Source organism: Eumetopias jubatus, unplaced genomic scaffold (assembly GCF_037043125.1).
Source record: "Eumetopias jubatus isolate StellerSeaLion01/CBP00866 unplaced genomic scaffold, mEumJub1_p1.0 scaffold_14, whole genome shotgun sequence".
NCBI classification, from domain to species: domain Eukaryota; kingdom Metazoa; phylum Chordata; class Mammalia; order Carnivora; family Otariidae; genus Eumetopias; species Eumetopias jubatus.
The window spans coordinates 61939439-61961885 of record NW_028274820.1 but is presented as its reverse complement, the minus strand read 5'-3'; the positions used below and the strand labels follow the sequence as shown (position 1 = coordinate 61961885).

The window sequence follows — 22447 nt, the reverse complement described above, 5'->3', positions numbered from 1 at the left end:
ATTGACTATTCTGAATGAGAGAGGAAGCAAGGTTACACTACGGCCTGAAGGGTGTGCAGAAGTCAACTGTTGGGAGGTCTGGGACAAGGACATTCAAGGCAGAGGAAGCAGCACGAGCCGAGGGCCAAGGCAGGAAGCCCGTGGAACGGACAGAAAGCTGGACGTGTTGGAGCCAGGTGAGTGAAGAAGTAACATGAGGAAAGGCTGCAGTGACAGGAGGGGCAGGTGATACAGAGACCCCACCCCCCCATCGCTCTTTCTCTCTCTCTCTCTCAAAAAAAAAACAAAGAGGTTGCAGACCCCTAAAAAATATTTGAAGCGATCCTGAATTTGGGGCCATTAGACTTACAGAAAATTGGGCTCCTCGAATCTCAATTTCCTAGGTCTGGGTAAGATTTAACAGAAGGGGAAGCAATGAACAGCGATAAGATGTATCTGGGTTATCCCCCTTTTGTTTTCCCTAAAATGGGGTTTGGGGACTGCTCCCTTAAAAATGTCATCACAATAAAATTATATTCTTAAGACTAAAGAGGCTCGGACATAACCAATCACATCTAAAGCACAGAGGACTAATTATTAGACACACTTCACACCTCTGGAGGGAAATGCTCATTATTGTGTTAGAGGGCAGGAATCCGGCAACTCGGCAGAATGCAAATGACCCAGAGCAATTCCACTGGAGCTCGCGTGATTACATTCCCATATCGTCCCTCAAGGATGCTAACAAAGCTACTGGGACAGGAGGAACTCTGCAGTGGTTCTTACATATCGATTATACTGGATTAAGTGGTCTGCCACAACATTTAAATAATAAACAAAACACTTGAGGAATCACCTTGGACACCGGATTCCCTGGATGTTTGTTCTTAGAGGGTGAATTTATCACAGGACAAGGATATTGCGATTTATGTAGCACCTGCTGTACCACTTTCTTCCTTCTTTCAGCTCCCAGGATCTCCTTGCCCTACAACGTCCCTGAGGCCACACCCACCTTCTAGGCGGTCAGCACAGTCTGCAGTGACTCATCCTGGAGGGATTTTTTGTCTTCCCATCACTACCCTCCTTCTATATGTTTTGCTTTGTGGATCCTCTTTATTGTTTATTAAACAAGTTACTTAATCAGAACATTCTCCTTTCTTTTACATGATGCCAGGACTTCCATTTTCCAGGAGATACTATAATTAACTTCTCAGGAAATGTTTACATTGCCTATAGTTTTTAAGCTTGAAACACCCTCCCAGGAAACCGATAAAACAATATGACGCTTTCAGATCTGCTTCTTAAGACACAGCTAGCTTAGGGACCACAGATTTGCTGGCTCACTCTGTGTGCTACCAACGACCTCCATGAATCCTCACACACTAGCTTCCACACCCCATCCTAAGGAGGCCTAACTCACAATGGGACCAAAGGCCAGTCACAGCACTCGGAACATTTCTGAGGTATTTGCCTGACACTGATTTTGCATTTTGCCCACTAGACGTGAGCACTCTAGATATGGAACACAGAAATCTGAGACACAAATAAGATTCAAGTAAGTATGTATTTTAAAAGGTTTGGTGGAGGGTAGGGGAGCAGTGGAAGAGAGAAAGGAGACAAAGAGAGATGAAGGAGAGAAGGGCAATAAGAATAGAAAAAGAAGAAGGAAGGGGGAAATGAAGGCAAGTCAAGAGAGATCACCATTACATAGATGGGCTTTCTTATTCAGAAGAATACAATTTGGGCCTGAAGGGTTACTTTCTGGCAGTCCATATGGCTTCTACACAAGTAAACTTTATCAGACTTTTCATTCTCTGCAATGCAAACCAGACAGCTAACTGTACAATTGCTTTGATTACTTGGTCTCTAAAAATTAGCCAGCTATTGACTCAACTTTCCATTTTATCATGCCTCCAAGATTTAAACAAATGCAAATTTTTTTAACAAATCACAAGCTTTGTGATAAAATCAGGGTAAGTGCCAGAACTACTGTGAAACGATTTTGTTTTCAGATAAAAACAAATTTCATTTTTGTCACAGAGGAGACTATCCATACTGATATGCTGGGTGCAGAATAATTGTTTTTATGATTTTAAGCATGTAGGATAGCAGATAAAGGGATGTTCTTTCTAAGCCATTTCTATCCCCAGCACCTAAAACAGGATGGCCTGACATAGTAAAGACTCAAAAATATGTGTCAGACAAAAATCTATCCCCTCAGCTGCCCTTTTCTGCTTCCTCCTCCATCTTGCCAGGTGCCCTTTCAGACCAGGATGGAGGGGCGAGGAGGAGGGAAAGGGCTTACTCGATTCGTATTCATACCGCTAAAAGAAGGCTTCGGTGCTCTCCCAGCAAGTATTTAAAGTGTTCTCTTCTCCGGGAGTGATTTCATGTGTTCCCCCTGAAATCACGGGGGATCTCTCACCTGTAATAAATGCTGGTTGCTTAGGGCTCCTTCCTCGGCCACTGGAAATCTGGAGGCCCACCCTCCTTTTAGTGTCACTTCACCTTCCAAGTGACTCTCCTGGATGACTATCTCTGAGCCTGCCTTGCATCTGCTTCATGAGAAACAGTCACTCTTTTGCCCTGACAAATGCCTGATACCCAATGGGCCCACCATGCGACAAGCTGAGAGCAACCTGACCTTTAGATTTCTTAGGGGTGAGCCAGGCCCCAGTCCACTGTGTCCACCAAAGTGCAGAGGACACTTATTAAACCCTCCAAGAGGTCTAGCTGAAGCTATTCTCCCTGTGCCTGAGGAAAGGGGCAGGGACGCTCCCCACCTTTTCTGGAGAGGGTGAGATTTTGAGCACCGTGCGTGGGTTGGCTTCAAAATTCTAACTCTCCACCTTGTTATCCCCCCAAATGTGGGTGAGGAGTCAAGAGTCATACAGCCACTTGTGTCCGTGTCTTTTCCACTTCTGCGTGGTGGTCTTTCCCAAATTTTGAAATGGCACATTTACTATACTGGGTGCCCAGCCAATACCGAGATTAAACTAGTTCCTTTTTTGGGGCGCCTGGGTAGCTCAGTCAGTTAAGCACCTGCCTTCGGCTCAGGTCATGATCTCAGGGTCCTGGGGTTGAGTCCTGCATCGGGCTCCCTGCTCAGCGGGGAGCCTGCTTTTCCCTCTCCCTCTGCCACTCCCCCTGCTTGTGCTCTCTCTCTCTCTCTGTCAAATAAATAAATAAAATCTTTAAAAATAAATAAAATAAAATAGTTCCTTTTTCATATAGTATTATACAAAAACAGTCCATTTTATACTAAAATTTGAACATCTAGATTTCCAAAGCAGATTAATCAAGACAATGATTGTTCACATGATTGCATTTTACAGTTTTTCATGTGGTTTGGTTTAGGAGGTATCTCTCTCTACAAATCACGGCTTGGCTAAGCCTCTCTATATGTGTTTTTTTACTTGCTCCCTCTGTCATTTTTGGTTTCTGAGCTCTCAGCTACAGCCCATATCATATCAGTCTCCCAGGGATATCACAGGATCAAGTTTTAGTCATCTGCAAAGTTGGTTTGGTTCACTATTTATGTCCTCTAATTTCTCCGTGAACTTCTATGAAACTGTGAAATTGAAATATTTGAGTTAGGAGCATATTTTTAGGAACTAACCCCGGTGGCTTTTTGTGTGTTTGTTTTTGTATGCTGTCCCTGCAGCCAGTGACCCTTGCCCATTCCGTCAGCTAGGACTACTGCTTTTATGACTTTACAGAGAAGGGATGACACAGCATAATGGCAGAAAACAAAGAAATGGATTCTTTTCTATTTCAAAATCTTGGGCCCTGGAATGGGCTGAAGATTTGGAAGGATGAGTATTAAGTAAGGAAAGACTCTGTTCAAGTCCCACAGGCCAGGGGAAGCTAATAGACCGGTGGAGGGTGGTAGAAAGGTGCCAGAGGATGGGGGTCCCTAAGAAGCAGCCACAAACCCCACCCATCTCCAGGCAGAGCCCTGAGAGGAGTGGATAAAGGACACCCTCTGGTAGAACTAGGGAAAATGAGGCCAGGAGCTTTGCACCTGCCTGTCCTGGTAGTTTGGAGGAGGAGGAGGAGGAAACACCAGGGTGGAGATGTGTGTGTGGTGTGCCTGGGCAAGTGAGGCAGCCCCAGATGGACCCTAATGCCCGAACACATCCTAAGAACAGGTGAATGACTCCTAAAGGTAGCACATAAGTGGAGACAAACCTTATACAGCCTGCCGAGTTTCACCTCTGGAAAGAACAACTTCTGTGAATCAAGTGTATCAAGAAAGTAACTCAGAAGACAGGCAGACCTTAAGGTATCTTGCTGTGGGGGATATGGGCCAACACAGCAATGACTCTGAGGAATAGACCACTGGGGACCAGGAAACAGATGCCAGCATCAACACATGACAGCAATGAGAAGTCAGCCTGTTGCCCCAATGAGGGGTACTGGGCGAGGCCCCCAGAACCTGGACAGACCTGGAAGAGGAGTGGGACAGAGATCTAAGCACTGGCCCCAGAGCCTGTATTTGGCTGCTGTAGTGGATGGAATAGTGTGCCCCCACCCCGCGCCCACCCCCGCCAAATTCATGTCCACCTGGAACCTCAGAATGTGATGTTACCTAGAAACAGGGTGTCTGCAGATATAATTAATTAAGATGAAGTCATACTAGATTAGGGTGGGCCCTCGGTCCAACGACTGGTGTCCTTGTAAGAAGAGGAAACAGAGACACAGAGACCCACAGGGAAGCATGCCCTGTGAATATGGAGGCAGAGATTGGAGTGAAGCAATCCATAAGCCAAGGAATGCCGTGGATTGCTTGCTGGGCGCTGTTAGAAACTGGAAGCGAGGCAGGGAGCACAGCCCCACCGACACCTTCTGGCTGCTAGCCTCCAGAACTGTGAGGGAATACCCTTTGCTGTTCTAAGCCACCCCGTTAGAGTCTGTTATGGCAGCCCCAGGGAACTAGCCTAACCCCTAAGCACGCTGCCCCTCCACACGTGGCACCGACCAGCAGCATTGTGACAGGTGGGAGACAGGCCCCAAAGGGTCTCATCCAGACGGGACAGAAGCCAAGGACTTCCATCTGACCGAAGGCCTCATCAGCTCTGAGCTCAATCTGGAGCTCTGCTCTCAAAAGGAAGTCCATTTTTGGGATTCAGTTGGGATCAAGTGCAGCACCAGTAGAAGGCTCGCTCCTGAGAGGCTCTCAGATGCTCTCAGCCTTTCTGTGGTGTCCTGCACTACAGATGGTCCAGACCCCACCCAGAACTCCCCTCATCCTGGCTCTGAAAGGACAACACGGCACATGGGGAAGGGCTGCAGATCTGGACCTGGGGGTGAACACTAGCTTAGCTAGGTGACCTTGGGCAGGTCACATAGACTTGCTCCTCCCATCTCATCTTACCTACAGTATATGAATTATACTGTTTGCCCTACTTCATCTCAAAGGACTGCAGTAGAACAAGAATGGTCTGGAGTTGGGTTATTTTTTTTTAAGATTTTATTTATTCGTGAGAGAGAGTGAGCGGGGAGGGAGAGGGAGAGAGTCTGAAGCAGACCCCACACTGAGTGCAGAGCCTGACATGGGGCTCAATTCACAATCTTGAGATCATGACCCGAGCTGAAACCAAGAGTAGAACACTTAACCGACTGAGCCACCCAGGCACCCCGGTCTTGAGTTTTAATACACTACATAGGAAGAAGTACTTATTATCATGATGACTGTAGATTTGTCTTCTCCTTCCTCTTCAAATAAGTCAAATAAATTTTCGGTCTAAGGCACAAACTGATAAAAACTCAAACTTAAAAACACATTTCTACTATCTTTCTTGAAGCTGACAACTCAGCTAGACTGGAGCAGGACACTTTGAGGGCTGGGAGGTGAAGCACTATCGTATCCACCTGTGGCACCAGGAGTTTAATGAGCCGCTCTTCCCCTTGGGGAACAGGGGCAAAGCCAAGGAGCCCTAAGGAAGGGCCAGCGATCAGGCTGGAGGACGGCAAGTGTTAAGTCCACCAGCCTGTTCCAAACTGGCCACTGCAACTGTACTTTTCTAAGAGAGTTAGCTACAGGAGTATAGTTCAGCTGAGAGTCATTTTAAAAAAACTGGTGAAATATACATAACAAATTCACCATCTTAACTATTTTTAAGTGCATGTTCAGAGGCATTAAGAATATTCACATGGTCATGCAACCATCACCACCATCCATTTCCAGAACTTTTTCATCACCCTAAACTGAGACTCTGTGCCTATTACACAAGAACCCCCCACTCCCTCCAGCCTCTGGCAACCACTCTTCCACTTTCTGTCTCTATGAACTTGGCCACTCTATGTAATTACATAAGTGGAATCACACACTATTTGTCTTTCTGTGTTTGGCTTGTATCACTTAGCCTAATGTCTTTAAGGTTCATCCACATTGTAGCACGTATCAGAATTTCATTCCTTTGTAAAGGCTGCATAATATTCCAGTGTGTGTGTGTGTGTGTGTGTGTGTGTGTGTGTGTGTGTGTGTGTGTGTGTGTGTGTTATGTTTTGCTCATCCATTCATCCACCTTTTGGCTATTGTGAATCATGCTGCTATGAATGTGCGTGTGCAAATATCTGTTCAAGTCCTTCCTTTCAATTCTTTTGTGTAGCAAAGAGTAATTTTAAAATGTAATCTGTAGAAAAAAACTAGTAACTGCTAGAGAAACCTAAAATAATTAAATTTACCTTTCTAAGAATTCAAAAAGGAAGCCATCGTTAGGGTTTTCAGAGCTCATGTTATAAATTATCACAAACTTTTTAAGAAAAATGACAAAGAACTTTCTAGATTCTATTTATTAGAGGACTATACAAATGACAGGAATTAATTATTTTGATGATTACCAAATTTTACACCTGTCATTTATATATTTAATGTTAAGATTATAGCTTTAATTATCAAAATTGACTACTGAACATGAAAATATATTCATTTAATTTCTTAGAATATTTTGGTTATAGCTAACATCATACATATATAAATAAGCATTTTAAAAATACTGCATGGGGTAACATGTAGTTCTAAGGAATATCATGCTTCATGTGATAAGCTTATTCCTCTGTTTTATCAAATACCTACAAGTAAATCAAATTTAAATGGGTGAAGACAAGGCACTTACTATTTAAAGAATCCCTAAAGGAAATCTTTTGGAAAATATACTTTTTGTTATTCAAATGATCACCTGTTAATTTCTCTACTTCAGAACTTCATGTTCTGGCATTTTTTTGAAAAAGAGAAACTCTTTGAGTCTGAAAAATGAATCACCACTTTCTTTTTTTAAAACTTTACCAATTGGGCTCATCATATTATTTTTTTGGCTCAAAGCATTATGCTGTATCTTTGGCTATTTTGAGCACACTGAAAAGTAGAAAAGAGCATCACTCAACATTGAGAAAGAATGTAAAAGGGCAATATTTTCCCAGGATTGTCCATACAGAAGCCAGCTGTCAGAGGCCCAGGGAGACACCACATGCTTTAATGGACTGTCTCGCCTTCTCCTTTTTCCTCTCACCAGCTCGCCTTTTTCCTCCTATTTCATTAATGGCCAATTCCTGTCTCTTCTCTTTTCAGGATATTTCTGGCCTCACTCTCCTCTCTTCTCTCTGAAATGCCCTAGTTCAAGACCTCACTGACTTCTGTTTAGTGTGTTGTCTCCAGTCTCTCTCATCATTTGCCATTGCCTCTGCTCCCAAGTCCATACTCCTCAGCTCGACATGGAAAACTTTCCATAATTTGACCCCAGTCTTTTTTCCTAGTCTAACTTGCACTCTTGTTCCTCATGCACCTTGGACTGTAGTGAAATCTGCTCCTTCTGGGTTCCCTCTGAGTTCCTGCCTCCAAATCTTCACTCCATGTTATTTTCTCTGTCTTCCCTGTTTCTCCTTCCTGGAAACTCAGGCTCTCATCTGTACTCTCATGGGGAGTTATTGATTTGTCTCTTAAAATGCTTGTCACTTTCTACCCCATGTGTCAGTTATCTGTGTTTATACCTCAGTCCCTCATGTCTCCTATCTAATAAAAGTTCAGGAATGATCATGGGATACCAAGCAGTATCAGTAGCCTTGTTTCATAATTGTATTACTCTTATGAACAGTCAGAGTTTTGAGTTATGTGCAATAATAATAAAATAATACACAGAGGACATGTTGTGCTTTCCAAATCTATTACCTATTATCACAAGACTTCTGAAAGAGGTGACATCTCTAATCCTCATTTGACATGAGCAAAATGAAGCAAAGATCTAGGAAAACACCAGTGTTGCTGTATCACGCGAACAGGAATTTGTGAAGGTGTTAGAAAAACATAAAGTATTCACAAGAATGAAGCTCAGCCTGACTACGCACCCTTTGCTACAGTCTCCAGACAGCACTACCTATGAATTCAGGAATGTCTTGATTTATGAGGATCATCAAGATTAACAAAACTTCAGATGAAACACAAGAGTGAGTGTGTTCTCTCATGACAATAGAAATCGCCACAGATCACTATTAGTAATGTTCTTTAGGACAGAGTCTCCTTTTTATTTTATTTTTTAAAAGATTTTTAAAAACTTATTTGAGAAAGAGAGAGAGAACACGAGCAGGAGGAGGGGCAGAGAGAGAAGCAGGATCCCCCTGAGCGGTGGGGGGGGGGGGCGCTGAATCCCAGGACTCCGGCATCATGACCCGAGCTGAAGGCAGCCAACCAACTGACTGAGCCACCCAGGCACCCCCAGATTCTCCTTTTTTAATTCAGAGAGCCATTAGCAGGCATCTGCCTGGATTTGCCTTGCTCTCAAGTGCAAATCTCACCTCCAGTCAATCTCCTGTCATTGAGGTAACTTTGTACACAGAATCAGGCTAGTGGCAAAGTATCCCAAGGAGCCTTTACCTGTTATAACTCACTCTTCACCCCTGCAAGGCAATTCACAAGAAATTCTTTGAATCTCTGGCTTCCATTATGCCTCTTTATACTATTAAATAGATTTAGAGCACTTTACCTGTTTTGTCCATCACTTTTTCAATGGAGTACACATAAGCCATTAGAAAGGAGCGCTTTTTTAAAAGTACACAACGGAAAGCCAACCCAGCCCTATAGCATGCAAATACCCTGGCCAAAGCTAGCAGAGTCTGTTAGGCAAATCCTCTCTTGGAGATACCTTTTATTTCCTTTGGAGTGTCCAGCAGCTCTCTGTTGTTTTACCTCCTAGCACTCAGCAACATAAGAGCTATTTACCCAACACAACTGGGGGTCCTTACATATAGAACATTTTAGCATATGTTTAATAAAATACATTTGATATATCTAGATTTTTTAAAAGATGATTAAACGTAAACCTTCCCTTTTTGGAGTAATCCTGGCTGTGAGCTTCTTGGCCCTTGTACTTATTTCTTCAACACAGACGATTTCTAGCATGTGGTGCCCATGGACAGCTCAGCCAAGACCATGCCATTTTTCCCTCCTCTGGGACCCAACGCCCAACATCTCATACTTCAGTGAGGCCTCCCACCAGACCCTGTTGGCTCAAGGCCCTTTGTTAATTTGCCTAATCCTTTCTGCCGGCAAAGGCAGCAATGCCACTGAGGACAGAGCTGCATTAGTCAATAATCTGCTTCCTCTGATCTTGCTAACAAATATGAAGAGATGGGTGAATAGGCTCAACAGCCAAGTATTCTGGGCTTCATGTATGCTACCGGGTGAAAATATTGGTAGAAAAGCTTCAGTAACCATGAATGGATGGTCTTGTGGTTTTACATACCTTTCTAGACTCCTGAGATTTACTGTTGGGTAGTTTCTGATAAAGAACTGCCACAGTATAAATGCAATGTAATTCTTAGACCCTCAGACTCGCATTTCAGAAAAGCAGAAGTTGAAATCCAGCTCTGTGTTGTAAAACAATCTTAACGTAAGTTGCTTAACCTGTTTCTTCCTCTGCCAAACAAGAGTGGGACGACCCCCACTGGCCTCTGTCTGTAGACGCATCTGAGGGCCCCTGGACAAGCGCACAGTGCAGGGCAAGAAGGACGGTTATGCCCAGGATTAAGTGGGAGGCTTTGTTGTGGTGCACAAGTGCTTTCTCTTTATAATGTCTACGTAGACACAAAACAGTAGGAAAAGGAAAATAACCAGCAAGAGGGGGATTTATAAGAATGAACTTTTACCTGATAAAAAAGGGACTGTATACATTTCATTACAGTTCTAATTATACTGAGTGTCTTCACTCTCCAAGGCACTTTCTAGGTGTTAAAAACACCAGAAAAATAAAATGCAATCCCTGACCTCAATGTGCTTACATTTGGTGTATATGTCTTTGGGCGTGTCTGTGTGTTGTGACTATATGTGTGTATACGTGTGTGTCCATGTCTGTGTGTCTGGGTTCACACTAAACTGAGGTACACTGGAGCTTGCTATTCTAAGGAGCACGGTTTACACGGGGAGTCCAGGCTGATTGGCAAGGATCTGGAAAAGCTTCACAGACAAGTCTGTGTGTGTGCTGGGCCCTGACAGGAATGAACTTCTGCAAGCAGAAATAGAGAAGGGATTTGGGAAGAAAGAAAAAAAAATACGTGAGAAAAGGCGGGGAGTGGAGATAGTGCAAGGCATGTCCCATGGATAGCAATGTGCTGATGTGTACAGGTAATGTCAACTGGACACCTGTGAGGCCTTTACCTGCCTAGGAGGCACCAAAGACAGGCAGGAGGGGTCCTCTACATCTCCAGCAGTCTCTCAACCTGCACTTATACCGCCTCTGAATCAAAATGAGCCACATCAAGGCTGTTTCTCTGACTCTGCCCTTGTCCTTCAGTTTGGCACAAAAATGGCACTTTTTTCTGCTTACAAGACAGATTCTAAGGATCATACTTGGAATTTAGAGTTCTGAGGAAGTGTTTCTATGTACACAGGAAGGCTGGCAAAACAAGAAAGGCATTCCACCTCCCAAAACACTCTTGTTTTTCCTAACTCATTTAACTATAAGAAAACTAAGAATCCTTTAAACTCCTATAAGGTATGAGACTCAAGTAGTTCTACTGTAGTATTCTCCAAGTGCATTGCTAACAATAAAGAGAACATTCACCATTCATTCATTCTTTCCTTCATTCAACAACTATTTACTGAACACCTATCATGCAACACAGCTGGTCTAGGCACTGGGGATGTGGTAGAGAACACAGTAGATAGCCCCCCACCCTGCCCTGCCATGGAGCTCACAAGCTAGTGGGTGGAGACTGACAATAAATGAAACAAGCAAGTCAAAGAGTAAGCCAGACTATGAGATGCACCATGAAGATAAGGGGCAGGGAAAGAACATAGGTAGTGCCGGTGACATGTGAGCTAATACTTGAAGGAAGAGAGGGGTAGAGATTCATGCAGATATCTATGAGAAGAGCCTCTGTGGCAGGAGGAGCAGCAATGCAAAAGCCCCGAAATGCACCTGAGGTGGTTGAGGACGCCAGGATGCCTAAAGCTGAATGAGGGAAGGAGATGGTAGTGAGATATAAGGGCAGAGATGCAGCAGCAATCAGGAGGCTGGAGCGAGAGGACCATTAGTAGAGTGCAGATTGTGGAAGCAACTAGAAGTTGATATTTCATGGTGGAGAAGTGAATGATCAATATTAGCAGATGCGGCTAAGAGGTCAAGTAAGGTGAGGGCTGAGAATGGACTCCTGAAGTCAGTCAACGCCGTGGAGGTGGTGGTTGGTGACCCTAACTAGAAGGGATTAGGTGGAGGGATGGGAGCAAAAGCCTGATTGCAGCAAATTCAATGGAGAAAGGGAGGGAAAGAATAGACCACAAAGCATTTTGCCGAAAAGGGAGCAGAGATATGAGTGGTCACTGGATGAGGAAATGCTGCCAAGAAAAGTTGTTTTAATATAAGGAACCCATACAACCCAATAGCAAAAAGGCAGATAATATGATTTAAAAATGAGCAAAGGACCTGAATAGACATTTTCCCAAAGAAGACGTGCAAATGGCCGGTAGGTACATGAAAAGGAGCTCCACATCACTCATCATCAGGGAAATGCAAATCAAAACCACAATGAGATACCACCCCACACCTGTCAGAAGGGCTGTTATCAAAAAGATAAGAGAACAAGCGTTGGCATGGATGTGGAGAAAAGGGAATCCTTGTGCACAGTTGGTGGGAATGCAAATTGGTGCAGCCACTATGGAAAACAGGATGGAGGTTCCTAAAAAATTTAAAAATAGAGCTACCATATGATCCAGCAATCCGACATCTGGGTATCTATCGAAAGGAAATGAAATCACTATCTCAAAGAGATGCCTGTACCCCATATTCATTACAGCCTTATTCAAAGTAGCCAAGATACAGGAACAACTGAAGTGTCCCCCAATGGATGAATGGATAAAGATGTTGTGGTATTTAGCCATGAAGAAGGAAATCCTGCTATTCAACAACATGGATGAACCTTGAAGGCAATATGCTAATTGAGATAAGTTAGAGAAATAAAAGTACTTCTTGATACTACTTATATGTGAAATCTAAAAAGAGCTGAACTCATAGAAACATATACAGCATGGTAACTATAGTTATAATACTGTATTATATATTTGAAGTTTGTTAAGAGAATAGATCTTAGGGAGCTGGGGTGGCTCAGTCGTTAAGCGTCTGCCTTCAGCTCAGGTCATGATCCCAGGGTCCTGGGATCGAGTCCCACATCGGGCTCCCTGCTCGGTGGGAAGCCTGCTTCTCCCTCTCCCACTCCCGCTGCTTGTGTTCCTGCTCTCGCTGTCTCTGTCTCTGTCAAATAAATAAATAAATAAAATCTTAAAAAAAAAAAGGAGAATAGATCTTAAATGTCCTCATGGCAAAAAAAAAAACCCACAAAGGTAACAATGTTAGGCGATGGATCTGTTAATCTTATTGGGGTAATCATATATATGTGTGTGTGTGTGTGTGTGTGTGTGTGTGTGTGTGTGTGTGTATATGTGTGTATATATATATATATATATCCAATCATCACATTGTATACCTTAAACTTACACAATGTCATTTGTCAATATATCTAAATAAAGTCGGGGGGGTAGTAAAAAAAAAGAAATTGAAAAGCTGTTTTTGTTTGACTGATCCTTTTTGTTTTGTCCTGTTTTTTAAGTGAGAGAAATAACAGCCTGTTAGTAGGCTGATAGGAATGGATTCAGTAGAGTGGAAAACTGATGATGCTGGAGAGAGAAGGGGAGTCGTTGGAGAGGGAGACTCTAGTGGACAAGTGAATGGGATTACCTTAGGCAGCAACAGAGACAGTTCATGACCTGGAAAAAAAGAGAAGGCAAAGCAGCCGAGCACCAAGGCTGGAATGCAGATGAGTGCCTGGAGCTCATGGAGATCCTCTTCCGACAGCGCCATCCTCTTCTCATTGGGAGTGTGCAGGGGGCTCGTGGTAGAAGAGGAAGACAAGGGTGGGTCAAGCGGGGCCTGGGGTGCTTGACCCTGAGTGGGGAGGAGGTATGACATGATCTGACCTGCATTTTGGAAGCTCCCAATGGCATGTGGGTTCTGAAGGGAGACAAAGATGGAAACAAAGCAGCAAAGAGTTAGGAGGTTACAGCAATGACCTAGGATGAAGATGAGATGTCTATGGGCTTTTGTCATAGACCACAGTGGTAGCAACGGAAGTGGTAGCAACAGATCAGATTCTGAATATATTCTGAATACAGGTGAGTATGGAAGAGTCAGTCAAGTACAGGGTATTTTATTGTTTTGCACCCAAAGGAATACAACAAAACCAAGAGATGTTATTACAACACTTAAGACAAAAAGCAGTCACATTTCAGGTGCTTTTTACTGACAATAATCCAGTTTTTAACTACCAAAGACTATTCCAGAACTGTGGCAATCTCAGTAAGTGAGGCCAGTAAACACATAAAAACCTGTTGGTATTATAAAGCATTGTAGAAATTGAAGCTGTGGTTAAAAGCAAGGCATCTGTATCTGGTCCAATAAGCCAATTGTCAGGAATGAGTCAATAAATCACAAAATTAGTGTGAAAAATATTTCAAGCTTTCCAAGATCAAAGAACGGATAGTAAAATACTAACTTGATGTCCTTTTAACTTTCTTTCCTCAACATTTATTAGTGTTTGACCTCCCTTGAAATGAGAGTTCCATTATAAGGTCTTTTGATAAATGGATTGAAAGGTTGCTCAAAGCACTCCATCGTCACTCAGTATTTTCTATTCTCCAGTGAAACACTATTAGTCTGCATTTTATAGTAACTGTCCTCAGCATATCAAAAACATGCATCTCTACTCAACACAGAGAAGAACTAAGAGGATTGCCCTTTCTCTCCCTTCTCTGCCACTGGTAACTACGATTACAGATACTCTTACAGATAAAGTAGGAACATGCATATTTACATAGCATGGTAAAAGTGTGACCATGCCTGGTCATTCACGAGGCCTACTGTGAACACATTTAATCTAATATTTAGGGCTTGAAACAACCAAAATAAATGAGGAGCCCAGTTCCCCTTTTCAAATTTATAGCAAACTTCCTAGAGAGTAGAGGGCAGAGATCCCTCTCTCTTCTTTCCCTATGTCAGGTTTGGTTTAAGAAGCATTAACCATTTTTGTCACCCAGATGTTCTCTGCCATCCTAAAGGGCATATAAGACAGATTCCTATAAGAATCACGGCAATTTTTAACCAAATAATTAAACGTCTGGAATTTAATATTAAAGAAACAAAGATGCATAAAGATTTAGCTGCAAAATCCTAAAATTTGTATGGATCCACAGAAGATCTCGAATAGTCAAAGCAATCTTGATAAAGAAAAATAAAAGTGGAGGTATCACAATTCCAGACTTCAAGTTATATTACAAAGCAGTAGTAATTAAAACAGTATGGCACTGGCATAAAAATAGACACATAGATCAATGGAACAGAATCGAAAACCCAGAAATAAACCCACAATTTTATAGTCAATTAATCTTCAACAAAGGAGGAATGAATGTACAATGGGAAAAAGACAGTCATTTCAACAAATGGTGTTGAGAAAACTGGAAAGCCACATGCAAAAGAATGAAACTGAACCACTTTCTTCCACCATACACAAAAATAAACTCAAAATGCAGTAAAGACCTAAATGTGAGACCTGAAACCTTTATAAAAATCCTAGGAGAGAGCATAGGCAGTAATCTCTCTGACATTGGCCATAGCAATAGTTTTCTAGAGATGTCTCATGAGGCAAGGGAAATAAAAGCAAAAATAAATTATTGGGACTACATCAATAAAAAGTTTCAGCAGAATGAAGGAAATAATCGACCAAACCCAAAGGCAACCTACAGAATAGGAGAAGGTATTTGCAAATAACACATTTGATAAAGGGTTAGTATCCAAAATAAACAAAAAACTTAAACAACTCAACACCCAAAAACAAATAATCTAAAAATAGGCAGAAGACATGACCAGACATTTCTTCAAAGAAGACACACAGACGACCAACAGACACATGGAAAGATGCTCAACATCACTCATCATCAGGGAAATGGAAATCAAAACCACAATGAGCTATCACCTCACACCTGTCAGAATGGCTAAAATGAAAAGCACAAGAAACAACAAATGTTAGCAAGAATGTGGGGAAAAAGGAACCCTCTTGCACTGTTGGTGGGAATGTAAATTGGTGAAGCCATAGTGGGAAACAGTATGGAGTTTCCTCAAAAAATTAAAAATAGGGTGACTGGGTGGCTCATTTGGTTAAGCAACTGCCTTTGGCTCAGGTCATGATCCTGGAGTGCCAGAATCGAGTCCCGCATTGGTCTCCCTGCTCAGCAGGGAGTCTGCTTCTCCCTCTGACCCCCCCGCCATGTGTTCTCTCTCCCTCTCTCTCTCAATCTCTATCTCAAATAAATAAATAAAATCTTAAAAAAAAATTTAAAAATAGAACTACCCTACAATCCAGGAATTGCACTACTGGGTATTTACCTGAAAAATACAAAAACACTAATTCAAAGGGATACATGCACCCCTAGGTTTACTGAAGCATTATTTGTAATAGCCAAACTATGGAAGCAGCTCAAGAGTCCATCAATAGATGGATGGATAAAGAAGAAGTGATATAGATAGATAGATAGATAGATAGATAGATAGATAGATAGAGATAGAGCTAGCTAGCTATCCAGTGGAATATTATTCAGCCATAAAAAATACTGAAATCATCACAGCATGATTATCAGAAAGAAAAATTGAAGTCAACCTAAATGTCTAACAACAGGTGACTGGTTCAAAAAAACAAGTTCTATCCATGCAAATGAACTGTGCATAACCATTAAAAATGATGTCAAATACTTAAGATAAAGAAATATATTCAGTGGATTTTGAAAGAAAATCAATATAAATTGTCTGACCACATTTTTGTAAGTAGAAAATATATATTTACATGTATTTATGTATATAGAAGGAAATTAGAAGCATAAACATCAAAAGATTTATGTGACTATTTCTAAACACAGGATTTTCAGGGAGGCTGTCCTTTTGGCTCATCAGTACTTTGTTCTAATTTTTCCATAAGCATCCTTTTATTAATCGTGTAATTGGAAATGTATCAGTAAAAGTTACTAAACATTATTCACGGTGGCACTCAAGTCTCATAAGTCTGGCCAAATGCACCCCTATGGCTCCTAACCTTGCTTGCTTTCTAGACATGTGGTTATGTTAGTGTTTAAGCCCTAATGTGGCCCAGAGATGGCCTTCTTCCATAGATCTCTGACGATCTGCTCACAGTCAGGCTGACGACATTCTTCAGGCAACAAGGGTAAGAAATAGGTAACAGCCACAGATTTTAATACCCACAGAACCACAAAGAACGAGGCTTTAACTATAAGCTTCAAAAGAGATATGTCATAATGTTGGTTTCCTTTGCATGAAAGCAATAGGAATTGTCTAGCAACCAAGTGTAGCCAGCACATCTATGGCGGTTAGAAGGTAGGGCACATAGGGGAGAAAAGAAAAGGCCCAGAAAGTGATCACGAACTCAGTGCATATTTGGTGGGATGGGCCTTGTGCTATAAAACAGCAAAGCACAGTTAGGGAAATTCCAGGTAATTTCAAGAATAAGACCCAGTTAGGCCTAAGCAATTTCCAAAGATTCCTTTAAATTAAGGATGAAGTCCCCAAAGAACTAAATTCTAATACCTTGAACTTCAAACAAACTGCTTTAAAAGCAACACTAAAAACATCAAACAGAAAGTAGATTAAGTGCATGCTCCATCTGTAAGAGCGTGCTTACCACAAACTCAATTACTTGTCGCAAAATGAGATCCCAGTTTGGATTTACTGATAGGCTTATCCTGACAAATGAGAATGACAGATCTAAGAGGAGAAAGCTTCTGTTTCTTGGTTACACTCAAAACCACAGCTCCAGGTAAATGCATAAACAGGTAGCTATGCTTTGCAAAACAAAACAACCCCTTGTAAAACAAAACAGTGCGTTTCTATAGGCAAAGTCAACCCCGGTATAGACTTTTATCTTTTAGGCCATCTATTTGAATATAGAAAACACTAGGGTATATTTGTGTTGGGAAATAGGTCCCAACTCCCACAGCGCCCCTGCCCAGGGATAATGTTTATTCCAAATTAGTATGTTCTCTCTGTTCAGTTCTACGGTTTGCTTGTATCCGATTTTGGCCTATTTTTCAGCTCCGAGCAGAGGGCAGAAGCATGTGGGCCTCGCTCCCCCGTTAGTGCACTCATGCCTACCCTCCGTCATGCTGGCCTTTGTGAGGCTGCCAGCATCCTCCTCTCGGGGACATCTGTTGCCTTGCTTCAAGCAAGGCGCTTCCTAAGCACGTGACTGGGCCGTGCAGAGTCAGACAGTGCCACCTCCAACAAGAGGCGTCTGTCCACCTCGCCTCTCCCCTGTCATTTCCTCCTCCAGCCTCGGCCTCAACAAGTGGCCAAGCCTCACACAAGCTGTCAGGGACAGATGCTATGTGAAAAGAGGAAATTGGACTCAAAGATGCTACAGCTTTTTTAATTAAGTCCAACCTAAAAGCCAAATAGTGAGGCATGAAATGAATACTTACTTGCAAATAAGCACCACATTTCAAAACCAAATGCACTGGTTCGGGTTAGCAGGCAACTTCTTAGCTTTCTCAAATGTCATACTGTTCCTCCTTCAGTGCGTTGGATATTTTCACATCTGCAGTGGACAATTTGTTTTGCATTGGTACAGGAGTATCCTGAGTTTTCTCTTGTCATTTCCTTCCTCCGCCGTCCCTGGGCTAGTTGAGTTGGCAGGACCGAAGGTGTCCACACACAGCCAAATGTTCACTCACATCTATTCACTCACCTCCTCGCTCCCTCACTCCACAAACACCCACCGGTGCCCACTACACATCAGGCCTGGCTTCACATTCTCCAAAAAAGGAAGAATAACATTCTGGCTTTCCTCTTCCCAGCTCCCCGAGATAATTCTAGTCATTTGCTTTTGTCTCCATTTTCTCTAGTTTACTATTTGTTTTCTATTCTGGTCCCTTATTGTTTCTCCCTGCGAACTGCCTGCTAATTAAAGCGGACTAGAGGCCCAGGGCCTCTGCTATAATTCTCAGCTTACATCACCAAGATCCTTGTTGATTATTAAGGATGGTGAGGACTCAGGGAGAAGAACACAGGGAGTTTTAGAGAGAAGAAAGTAGGAAAGAGAAAAAAAGAAAAAAGAAAACCCTTCAGACACAGAAGGAAAATAGAGAAGACAAACCTTATGACATACCTTAGAAATTCTAAGGTAATCACAAAATACAGATGGGCCTCATTAAGATTTATTATTTTTCTAATTTCCTTTCCATCCTTTCAACCACAGAGAATGAAATCTATTATTGAAGGTGCTTGAGAAAGTTTTCATATATTGCAAAATCAGTAAGTGGTGGGGCGGGGTACCTCAGGCATCATCTCGCCTGCTTTACAGACCAGGAAACCAGGGAGAAGGGCTTGTCCAAGACCACACAGGGAGGTACTGGCTGAGGCCAAGTTGGAGTCCCAGGTTTTCTGATCTTCTCCCTTTCCTATTTGTAGCCCCAGCCCTCTTCCGCAATTCAGTGTTTTCTATTATATCAACGTTATAGAACATTGCATGGGTTGCGAGAGAAAGTAGATAAAGCATACGCTGGCTAGGGAAATCAAGTTATAGTGTTTGGAGTTTTCCTAGAAAATCATGACCTGAAGTAGTTTTTAAAGAATTTCTGAAAAGGGGGCGCCTGGGTGGCTTAGTCGGTTGAGGCTCTGACTCTTGATTTCTGCTTGGGTCCTGATCTCACAGTCCTGGGATCTAGCCCTGCATCAGGCTCCCCGCTCAGCACAGAGTCTGCTTGTCTCCCTCTGCTCCTCCCCTGCTCTCTCTCTCTCATAAATAAATATTTTTTTTAAAAAGAATTTCTGAAAAGTAAATTTCAAACAAACACAACTGAGAAAATGGGAAGGAGCAGGAATTGACTTGTTCCAAGAGCATACTCACCATTGGGTAACAGTCAGTAAAGGAATATCTGACTTTGGATTATTTTTGTCTTAGTTTTACTAAGGAAGACAGAACGTAAAAGTGCGTAAGAATTTGATTCCCCTCGATCTACTAGTTAGAACCCTTTGGGTTAAGTGACAGAAAAGGTAGCCTAAGTTGGCAGATGCAAAACAAAGAATATATTGTTCTAAGAACCAAAACATCCAGAGGTAGGTCTCACTTCATGCACGGCTTGGCGCAGAATTTGGATGGTGACTAACACTTGCGTAGTCCATGCTGGGTACTGCTCTCAGTGTTTCACACGACTCGCCTATCTCAAAACAACTCTGTGAGCAGCTATTACAATGATTCCCACTTCATAGATGGAAGAAACTGAGGCACAGAGACTAACTTGTCCTGAGTGACCCCATTAGTAGATGGCAGAGCAATTCAAACCCAAGCAATCTTGCTCTAGAGTCTAGATCTTCATCACTGCCTCCTTGTATCACCAGAGTCCAGATTTTCATCACAGCCTCCTCATATCACCAGAGTCCAGTTTTGTTCTATCTTTCATCTCTGCTGCCTGTGTGTTTCCATTCTTTTTGAGATTCTCCCCTCCTAGAAGCAAGATAGCTTGAAACAGCTTGAGCCTCAAAACTTGACAGTCCCAAGGTCCAGCCAAAAAGACCAAGGGTTTCTTTTTCTTACATCCTGACAAAAGTCTCCCTGGTTATCTCACTGACTTGAGTCAAACATGAGAGAATGCTAACGTTCTGACTGGCCAATCCTGGGTCCCCTAGCCCCATGGAGCAGAAGGTGGCGACTCCCCCAAACAGCCCCAGAGAAACTGAAATAGTTATCAGAGATGGTGAATGGATACTGGCTGGTAGAAACAACTGGTGAACACCACATTGTAAAATGTCACCACAAGAATTAAAATACTTTGCTTTCAATTGCCCAATAGGAGCTCTTGGTCTTCAGGAATTATAGGTATTCCCTAAGACCGGTGGCAACGTTCATTTTTATGAAGGAGAAAGGTATATGACACAAATCAACCAAGATAAGACAATCATGGTATATTTATAATCATGGACTACCTCTACCAGGCCCATTCATATTAGTTTTAGGATTCTTCAGTGAATCCATGGAATCAGAGAATCTTCTCCTTAGGGTGGATATGGCAGCTCATCCATCCTGAGATCTCACATAGAGCACAGGCTGTCCCCAGACCATACCCTCTGTTTTATAAGGCAGGTCTGTTTCTCACCTTTCACATAAGGCAGGGCTAGTGGGGAAAGGGCAAAAGGACAGGAAAAAGAAAGGTGATACTCCAGAAGACACCTGCCTTTACCTCTGCACCGTGGAAACTGTAGCACCGTACTCAGCCCTGTCTCCTCATTTCCCTCGCCACCCCATCCCCACGTGCAGCCCTTGCCTGTACTTTCGCACCTCTCCACGTGTCCTGATTGTCACACCAAGGCCCCTCGTCTACCTCTCATTATAAAACACTTAGGATCTGCTGCTCCTCTGAAGCCTCAATCCTTTAGGCATCCCAAGGTCCTCTATCCTCCTCTAAATCATCTTTATCTTTTCTCTTGGGAGTCTAAGCGGAAACAAAGAAAGGCGACCAGAGATTGCAGTTGTGGGAGGAAATGTTTATCTACAGGGGGCCAAACCACAATGCGTGCATGGGATGTCCAACCTGGAACCGATGCTCTGAAGTGTCTGTGAGCTCCTCTAGGAGCTATCATGACCTCCTAGCTGTGGGAGGCCAAGGAACAAGACTCAACACCCTGTACCTGGACTCCAGGAAATATTTCATTTGTTTCTGAGGGTGCCTTTATGAGATGGATGACTGCCAGCAGATGATACGATTAGTTGGATTTGAGACTATGTGAAGGACCCAAGCACTGGAAGTGGGCCATCAAAATGGTGCCAGAGGACTCTGACTTCAGCCCTGTCCGGTTCCAGAATTCTGTCAATAACCCTACGAGGATATTTACGGCACACTGATCAAATAATTAAGAGTTGGGGGGATGCTGGGAAGAAGACAATAGTGTTGGATGACATAATCAGGATCGAGCAAGATACATACCAGATTCCTGATGAGACAGAGTAGTGATGAATGTTAAGCCTGTATTGGGGTTAAAATAAACACGTACAAGTTCATGACTGTGGAGACACACCTCAGCAGGCTGTGTGTGAGAAAAGGAGTTTCACTCTACTTGTGGTATGAGTCAACACTGCAGGGTGGTTACCAAAAACTCTAATGTGGTCTAATGCTGTCCTGATGGAAACAGAACATTTGGACTATGGCTTGTGTTAGGCATGCTGTATTTTATGTGAAGCAGACCACACCAGGAGTTTTGTGCTTAGTCCCTGCTGTGCTCTTAAGAGAAAAACAGGAGCAACCTGCAATTCAGTAGGAAAGGGGTGACTGTTATGGTGAAGGGACTAGAAACTCCTGTGAGAGCATGAGGATGTTCTGCCTGGAAAAGGGAAGGCTTATGTGAAACATGAGAATGATCTTGAAGGATATGATAAGTTGTCTTGGGAAAGAAGGGATCCGTTTGAGGTCTGTATCGCCGATGGCCAAACCTGGACCAACAGTGGGAGTGACAGGTATCCTAGAGGGCCTATAGCAACTGGACTGGCTGATCGCAAAGGTTCTTGTTCAGTCCTGAAGTTCCAGGAAGTCACGATTTTGAGATGTGGGTGAAAAGGCACACTGAAGTAGTGGGGAGCCAGAATCCCGAGGTTCAAATCCTAGTGTCCTAGTTTTTTATTGCCGTGCAACAAATCAACACAGACTTAGTGGCTTAAAACAACAGGTACCTACTACCTCACAGTTTCTATAGAACAGAAGCACAGGCAGGGCCTAATTGGGTCTTCTACTCAGAGTCTCTCAAGGCTGAAATCAAGATGTCCACTGGAGTGTGCTTCTTTCTCGAGCTCAGGGTTCTCCTCCAAATTGGCAAAACTCATTCCCCTGAGGCTGATGACTGAGCTCCTCATTTCCTTGGGAGCCGTTGGCCTG

General features: G+C 42.9%; 1 protein-coding gene across 2 annotated transcripts in view; it reads right to left on the bottom strand.

Annotated features, from left to right (window-relative positions):
* Positions 1-22447, bottom strand: part of CHN2 (chimerin 2) — a 288638-nt gene that overhangs the window by 185590 nt on the left and 80601 nt on the right. Inside the window, exon 2 of one of the 2 annotated variants that reach the window (XM_088018348.1) lies at positions 18005-18120. The exons of the other annotated variant lie outside the window; for it this stretch is intronic. Within the exon in view, the coding sequence (XP_087874474.1) occupies positions 18005-18023 (19 nt within the window). The 5' untranslated portion in view covers positions 18024-18120. The remainder of the gene's footprint in view (positions 1-18004; positions 18121-22447) is intronic. 2 annotated transcript variants of the gene reach the window in all.